Below are 8845 nucleotides of genomic sequence, written 5' to 3' on the forward strand. Positions count from 1 at the left end.
CGGCACTCTACCCAGGGGGATAGCTTGAGGCTCTGTCTCAAAAAAAAAAAAAAAAAGATTTAGAATCTGAAAGGTTTAACTGGTTTGTAATCACCTTAGGATATGCAATTGCTCTTGTCTCTAGTAACTACAATTCTATAAACATCTTCAAGGAACATCAAATTAATGATAAATGTGTTTTTACTATACTAGATGTTCTCAAAACACTCCCCAAAGTGGTTGTATCTGTTACAACCCCCCTAGAAATGGCCAAGAGTTCCTGTTTCTCCACATTCTCCTCATCCTTTTGTGTTATCAGAAAAATTCTAGTTTCTGCTAGTTTCAGAGTGGAATTCTACTGAGGTTTTAATTTGTATTTCCTTGGTTAATGTTCATGTTGTGCATTCTTTATCGGTCAGTTCTCTTTGGAGGAAAGATATTCTGTAGTGACTCAGGCTGGGAGGAAAGAAGTTCTACAGTGACATAGACAATTCTGAAAGATAGTCCACACTGATTTAGTTCTGAAACACTTAGCTCTAAGGAAATCTCATGAAGAAGCCCAAGGTATCCAAACTTCCCCTGCATGTGAACTGAGTAATCACCTTTCACCTTTGTGTCAGCCCTGTGGTTCTCCAGGGACTCTAAAGACTCTGGCCTATCCCAGAGTGGAAAGGGACTGATGCAGGGATGCCTGGTTATCTTTGGTTGAAGAAAGAAATGAAAGAGGCTTGTGTGACCCAGGTAGCAAATCCACACACCTTCCCCACAGTGAGCCACCTATCCACAAGCCCCTTAATACCTCAGCATCATACTTTTCGTTGATGGCAGGCTCCGTGGTGACCAGTTTCATCCTACTGGCAAATCGCAGAGAAGACAGCTGAAAAAGAGAAGACCAGGTAGACATCAGATGGCTCTTCACTAAAGTGAGACCCCAAGAGATCAGCCTTCTCAGAGACTTGCCTGCCCTCTCCTGGTTCTTCAAGTTGTCTTGTCCAAACCACCATGTTGGTTTACTTCCCTGAGAGGACACTGATCAAAAGAGCTCTCAGCAGTGCAGTCCCCAAGTGGGGTGGGAGTGGAACAGGAAGAACAGGAAATTGACAGAGGGTACATACTGCAGCCTGGTCTTTATTGTCTACACTATGAAGATACACACTGTTCTATTTCTTTCAACCTGACCATCTTCTACTTCTATGCCTTTTCTCAAGGAACCCCTACCTAGCCCTTTCTTATCCTCCTTTGCTATCTACTTTCCCAATTTTCACTCTCCTTCTAGGCCCAACTAAAAACTAGCTTCCTCCCTGAAGCCTCCTGGTCCTCCTTCACAGGAAAGGTCTCTACCCCTTCTACACCCCACAGTGTGGCTCCTTGAGGAGGGTGGCCCCTGCCTTCCTTCATTGCTTTTCAAAGTCCAGATTGGTGATATCCAACAGAAATATAATGCAAACCACAAATGCAAGCCATATATATAATTTTAAATTTTTTAGTAATCATATGAGAATAGATGAAAAACAGATGAAAATAATTTTAATATAGTTATTTTAGACATATTAGTTTAAAACTATATTAAAACTAATATGTCTAAAATAATGATTTCAACATATAATCAATATTTTAATGTGATATTTCACTTTTTTAAACTAGGTTTTTGAAAACTTGTATGCATTTTACCCTTATACTATATCTCAGTTTGGATCAGCCATAAGCATTTAAATACTTAATGGCTATGTGTGGCCAGTGGCTACCATGGCAGACAGTACAAGTCTAGACCCTGAGCAGCATCTGCTCAAACTTTAACCTGCCAAGTCTCCCCTGAGCTACTGCTGGGAAGGCACATGCTCAGGCACGTGTACATGGACTGGCACTCTGAATGGGGATGGGTAGTTCTGCAGCATATGGGGGAGCACAGATCTCCAGCCACACATGCTGACATATTCTGCATGTGAGCAGAATTTAAAGAGGCATGGAAAGTCCCATAAGTTTCATAAACTCCCCAAGTTCTCAGTAGATGAACAATGGTGGAAAACTCACTGAGGCTTGATTAATTACTGTTGTATAACCATAACCATTGTGATTTAAGATGTATCCATTAATCAATTATTGTTATAATAGTCCATGATTGATAGTCCATGATTGCTCTAGACAGTCAACCCACCAGTATCCTGCCACCATTCACAAAGAGTCTTCACAGCATTTGAGCTAAAAGGCCTTGCTGTTACCACAGAGATATGCCTTGTTCCTTAGGGACCTCACTGCTGCTGGGCCATGAGGCCATGTCAGGATAGGATGGGGTACTGGGCCCCTATTCTCACAGCCTTCCTTCAGCAAGGCTTATGGATATTACATCTAACCAGCACCAGATACCTGGGGCCCGTACCTCCCAGACTGTCAGTAGAAGGGTCTGGCTCAGCTTGCTTAGCCCTTTATTCTATGAGGTAACAGGCAGGTGAGCTTGCTGGGGCTCAGGCTCTGCTCTACATGTTTTAAGGGTGTTAACTCATTTAATCTTCATAACATCATATAAGGAAGGAACATTCTTAGTCTGGTTTTTATAGATGTCAAGCTACCTACTCAAGGCCACAGAGCTGGTCAGTGGTGGAACAGGAATTCATCCCAGGCACTTTGGCTCCTATTCTTCACTTGTGGGAGGAGGAGGACCTATAGGAAACCCTTGTAGTGCCCTGGGTGGGGACCGGGGTAGAGGCCAGGAAGGGCCAGAGCAGTGGTTTTTCCAGGTGATAGGGAAGGGGTAAAGACATTATGATGGAGGGACAACGTGCCCCAGTGTGAGGGAGGCAAGAGGTGGGTCAACATCTGAGGGCACGGAGAAAAACAATGAGAGGTGCCTCAACAGGTGCTGGTGGTAAAACTGAGATGAGCATTGAGTGCCTGGGCAATCACAGTTTCTCCCATAAAGTCATCAAAAGATGTGTGGTAAATGTTGAACTTGGGTGGAAGAAAGCATTTGAATGTACTAGTTAGCCTTTGCTATTCAGTAGCAAAGCCAAAAGCTCAACTCAGCAGAGTTCTAAAATGAGTGTGTTGGCTCGGATGTCTTTGGTCCATTGCTTGTGAGTATAGATATACAGGTAAAAGGAGTCCATTAGGAAAAACAAATCTCTGCCCAGAAACATGGTACAAAATGGATGGTTGAGACTGTGTGCAGCAAAGCCAGGTTCTCCTGCTCCAATGACAGCAGCAAATGTGGTCACAACTCCATCACTGTGGTTACTTATGCACACATGTGCAGTGTCAGTGCATACAGCAACACAATCTACGATAGGAACATTTTTAAGAAGGAACATTTGGAGAAGAGAATTATTAGCTTTCGTACTCCTGAGATACCTTTGTCCAAAATCCCTGAAACCTCTCCAACAGGTCCTCCTGGTTCATGGACTCACCTATGTCACTGTGTTGAACTCTTACTCCTGCCTCTGATTCTCACATTCTCTGATTCTCTGCTTCTCTTCTCCCCTTACCTTCTATGTTCTGTCAGTGGGTTAATCCCCTACTCAAACCCTGTGAAGAATCTAGTAACCTGCAGAAAAACAGCCAAGACCCCAGGAGCATCCAGCCCCCTCAAGTTCTTTCCTGCTTCTCCTCAAAATGAGTTTCTCCTGAACCCTCCCCTGCAGTGGCCAGATGTTCCTGGCATGGGTCACGCTTTCAGTCCCACTGTTAGCTCTGTCAAGAATACTTCGGCTTGGCATCTGTGGCTCAAGTGGCTAAGGTGCCAGCCATATACACCTAAGGTGGCAGGTTCAAATCCAGCCTGGGCCCGCCAAACAACAATGACAGCTGCAACCAAAAAATAGCCAGGCTTTGTGGCGGGTGCCTGTGGTCCCAGCTACTCGGGAGGTGGAGACAGGAGACTCGCGTAAGCCCAGGAGTTGGAGGTTGCTGTGAGCTGTGATGCCACAGCACTCTACCCAGGGTGACAGCTTGAGGCTCTGTCTCAAAAAAAAAAAAAAGAATACTTCTGCTCATCCTACCACCAATCCTTTAACCCCAGCCAGCTCAGTACTCACTTTTCACCACCCCAGCTTCAGAAAACCACCCTGCTCCCCTTCCTCTGAAGGTGTCCTCCTGTGGGCCTCTTACATTACATAGGACTGTGGTTTCTCTCTCTTCTTGGGTTGGGATCTTTGAGCCCCAAGGCCATGTATAACTCATCTCTATTGAGCTCTCCGCTCTTACCCTGCACACAGCAGATGCTTAGTACCTGTCTGCTCATATGGATCTTTTAATCACAGCCTGGAACCTGTAGTGTTTACAAGATGTTTAAACATTTGTGATAATGAAGAACAAGTAACCAATTGTCCTTGGCCCCCATTTGCAGGAGTAGCACCCTAGGAAACATGTTCCTTGTTCCCAAAAAGCTGGCCCTCAGCCTCCCCTCCCTGCATGGTCCTTCATACTGACCCTGCCTCCTGCCATGCCTTCCTCTTCATAGGAGTGCTTACTGCTTGGTATCTGGATCCTAATTCTGGGGCCCCTCAGCAATTTTGGCTCAGAATCATTTCCAAGATCTTTTCACTCTCAACAATGTCTGTGGCAACTGTGCTAGCTTAGCCAGGAGCCAACCATACCCAGTCCTGGCTCCCATGAAGGATTTCAACCTACACACTGACTGTCCATACATACCGTTTCTTCTAACTGGGTGGCTTCTCCATAGATGTTTGTCACGAGGACCATATTGCAGTTTCCCCCTACAGAAAGCAGGACACAAAAGGGCTATGAACCATGAGCTTTGTCTGTCAAGAGGCTCCACTGATAACAGTGGGAGTCTGTTATGGACTGAATGTTTGTATCTCATAAAACTCCTATGTTGAAGCCCTAAATCCCAATGTGATGATATTTGAAGGTGGGGCCTTTAGAGGTAATAAGGTATAGAAGAGGTCATGAGGGTAAGGCCCCCATGATGGCATGAACATCCTTATAAGAAAAGAAAGATAAATTAAAGCCTTCTCTCTCTCTCTCTCTCTTTTTTTTTTTTCATGTGAGGATACAGAGAGCAGGTGGTCCTCTACTAGCCAGGAAGAAGGCCCTCGCCAGGAATTGAATATGCTGGCATCTTGTTCTTGACTATTTTGTTATAGCATCCTGAACTAAGACAGGGCCAGAGAGTACATACCCAAACATGTATGAGGCTGCTAGGCAAGAGGAAGAGATTATTAGGAAAGGAGAGAGGGTATCAGATATACCTAAAAGAGCAGTCAGGAGAGAATAAAAGAGGAGACACAGTGCAGGGCAGGATTTGGGGGGAGGAGTATTAGCCAAGCTTTTGCTTATAGTGGCACTCAGTTAACACTCAGACACTGGTGACTATGTTGTCAGGCCTAACACAAAGACCTAAATTCATGGAGATGATAAGACACAACCCTGGCTACTCTACCCAAGAGGCTCCAAAGGAGAGGACCTCTTACTGGAACTTCAAGGCCATGGAGGATTCTGCCAGCTGGTTTAGGGATGATGGGAAAAGAGAAGATATTCACAGTAGAGTTAAAAGCTTAAGTAAAGGTTCTGAGAAGTGAACACCAGGCATGTTCTGGGTAGAAGAGGGCACTGTGTTTGATTTTGTCTTTTCAGGATGTGTCAGAAATCACTGTGAAAGGGCTACAGGTAAATCCATGCTACCAGGTGGGAGGGATGCTATTATCATCAGTGATAGCTATGCCACTTGTCCTTCCTCAGAGACACAGACCCTCCTCCCTTGGCACCAACCACACCCCCTCACCTAATGAGTCCTTCAGGGCGTGAGTGAGCTTGCACTGCCGGAAGGGAATGTGGTCCCGCTTCTGGTCCCCAAGGGCAATGATGGCCTGCTCCAGGAATGACAGCGACTTGTTGATGTAAGTGGCTTCTTTCAGGACTCGGCCCTCAGACTACAAACCAAAGGTCAATCTACTTTGGACAGGCTGCTCCACTCAAAATGGCTGCTGTCCTTGTTTAAGGTGATACTGTTAAGTCTGTGGTCAGGCCAGTGCCTCCTTCCCAGAACTAGGGGCCTCCCTTAATGTCATGGGATTGTATCCACCTTTGGCTAATAATGGTAATACTAAAATTCATAGTCATACTCGTGCAAATGTTCACGTAAATGCTCATGTGAATATTCATATGAACAGTCACTCAAAAATTCACACTAGGCTTGGCGCCTGTGGCTCAAGCAGCTAAGGCGCCAGCCACATACACCTGAGCTGGTGGGTTTGAATCCAGCCCAGGCCGCCAAACAACAATGACGGCTACAACCAAAAAAAAAAAAAAAAAAACAGCTGGGTGTTGTGGCAGGCACGTGTAGTCCCAGCTACTTAGGAGGCATAGGCAGGAGAATTGTTTGAGCCCAGGAATTGAAGGTTTCTGTGAGCTGTGATGCCACAGTACTCTACCCAGGGTGACAGCTTGAGGCTCTGTCTCAAAAAAAAATAAAAAATTCACACTAATATGAATACATATAGAAATACTGTACAGATACTTGAGCAAATAATGCTGTGAACATTCAAACACTCATATGAATGCACATATGGATGTTCCTTTGAATATACTTGTAAGTGCTAGTGCTAATACACTCATAAAAAGTATTTATTTGAAATAAAATACTCATTCAATCACTCATACAAATACTCATATTGATATACCAAGAAGTACTAGCATGAAGCATTTATTTATTTCTTTATTTTTGAGACAGAGTCTCACTTTATCACCTTTGGTAGAGTGCTCTGGCATCATAGCTCACAGCAACCTCAAACTCCCAGGGTCAAGTGATCCTCTTGCCTCCTCCCAAGTAGCTGGGGACTATAGGTACCTACCATAACACCAGGTTAGTTTTTTTAGAGACAGCATTTTGCTCTTGCTCAGGCTGGTCTCAAACTCCTAAGCTCAACCAATCCACCCACCATGGCATTCCAGAGTGCTAGGATTACAGGTATAAGCCACTGTGCCCACCTAGCCTAGCATGAAGCATTTAATGAACACTTACTGAGTATGAGGAACCTTAGAGGTATGTATGTCACATTTAATGTTTACAAAATTCCTGAGAGGTAGAAACTGCCCCTAGGTAGTAGCTATTTCTCACGTGACAATTCTGTTCCTCTAGCAAGGCCACATGATCCACTTAGTCTAGCTCTGGACTGTGCTCATAGATACCTGAAAAGGGGCAGCCCACATGCATAGACACTATGCCAGAAACAGGGTCCCTGGCTCGTTGAGAAGCAATCTCTTGCCCTCCTCACTTACCCCAGACTTGCCAAGCCTCTCAGAGCCTGCTAGATCCACCAAGTTAATTTTGGAAGTGATGTACTTTTCATCTGATAAAGTCCGAGAATGGGCCTATAAAACATCCAAAATGAATTAGATTATCATGGGGTGGTGGTAGTGGTGGTGGTGGTGTTCTGACTGAGCACTCCCCATGAGAATTGACTATCCTTCCCAGGCTCAAAAAGAGCCTTTTACCTACCTCCACATAGATGGTGAAAATGCAGTGTGATCTGGAAGAGTTTTTGTTCAAGGTGTGGGAGGCTATAATCCTGTTTGTCTCTCCCTGAAGAGGAAGGAAAATGTAGACAACATTTTGAAAAATTAAAATAACAAGGCATTTGGGTCATTTTTCTATTACCTCAATAGATAAATAAGGGATTAAATAGCACCACAATCAGTTTGATATTCCAGGAAAACTTCTTTTATAAAGAAGTTTTGTGAGTCCAGATCTATACTTTCACCTACTGCTGGGGATGTATTAACTATGTTTTTTTGAAAAACAAGGTGATGAAAAGAATCAAGAGCCTTTAAAATGTTCATAAATATCACATTGGAATCAACCTGCATATCCAACAATTAGGGAATAATCTAGCTGTACAATAGAATATTAGGCAGCCAGGAAAATGTTGGCAAATTTTTTTTTTTTTTTGAGACAGAGTCTCACTATGTCACCTTCAGTAGAGTGCCATGGCATCACATCACTGCTCGGAGCAACCTCAAACTCTTAAGCTTAAGCAATTCTCTTGCCTCAGCCTTCTGAGTAGCTGGGACTACAGGCACTCACCACAATGCCCGGCTACTTTTTTTTGTTGCAGATATCATTGGCATTTAGTAAGCTGAGGCCAGGCTCTACTCCACCAGCCTCAGTGTATGTGGCTGGTGCCCTAACCATTGAGCTATGGGTGCTGAGCCAAATAATTTTATTTTTTTTTGAGATAGAGTCTCACTCTTGTCATTCTGGGTAGAGTGCCATGGCATCATAACTCACAGCAACTTCAAACTCTTGGGCTCAAGCAATCCTCTTGCCTCAGCCTCCTGAGTAGCTGAGACTACAGATGCCCTCTACAACGTCCAGCTAGTTTTTATAAACAGGGTCTCGCTCTTACTCAGGCTGGTCTCAAACTCGTGAGCTCAAGCAATCCACCTGTCTTGGCCTATCAGAGTGCAAGCAAATAATTTTTAATAACACAGAAATGCAGAGTCTAAAATCATGAATGATTAAGGAATACAAAATTATTCATAAAAGAAATAACCAGAATGCTGCCACTAAGATATTAATAATGATCATTTCTGGCCAGCCACACAGTTCATACCTATACCGAGCACTCTGGGAAGCTGAGGCAGGTGGATTGTTTGAGCTCAGAAGTTCGAGACCAGCTTGAGCAAGAGTAACACCCTTGCGCAGGCTGGTCTTGAACACTCTTAGTTAAACCAAGAGTGTCTCTAAAAATAAATAAACCCATTGTGGCAGGTGCCTGTAGTCTCAGCTACTTGGGAGGCTGAGGCAAGAGAATCACTTGAACCCAAGAGTTTGAGGTTGCTGTGAATTATGATGGCATGTCACTTTACCAAGGACAACAAAATGAAACTCTGTCTCAAAAAATAAAAAAAA

At 44.1% G+C, this 8845-nt stretch overlaps 1 protein-coding gene across 1 annotated transcript in view; it reads right to left on the minus strand.

The window, feature by feature from the left end:
- Nucleotides 1–8845, minus strand: part of KIF9 (kinesin family member 9) — a 66465-nt gene that overhangs the window by 30622 nt on the left and 26998 nt on the right. The window contains exons 7-11 of the mRNA XM_012808021.2: nucleotides 7433–7516; nucleotides 7213–7305; nucleotides 5717–5864; nucleotides 4624–4688; nucleotides 779–856 (exon numbers count right to left, since the gene is read on the minus strand). Of these exons, the coding sequence (XP_012663475.2) occupies nucleotides 779–856; nucleotides 4624–4688; nucleotides 5717–5864; nucleotides 7213–7305; nucleotides 7433–7516 (468 nt within the window). The remainder of the gene's footprint in view (nucleotides 1–778; nucleotides 857–4623; nucleotides 4689–5716; nucleotides 5865–7212; nucleotides 7306–7432; nucleotides 7517–8845) is intronic.

Source organism: Otolemur garnettii, unplaced genomic scaffold (genome assembly GCF_000181295.1).
Source record: "Otolemur garnettii isolate 467f Iridium unplaced genomic scaffold, OtoGar3 scaffold00082, whole genome shotgun sequence".
Classification (NCBI taxonomy): domain Eukaryota; kingdom Metazoa; phylum Chordata; class Mammalia; order Primates; family Galagidae; genus Otolemur; species Otolemur garnettii.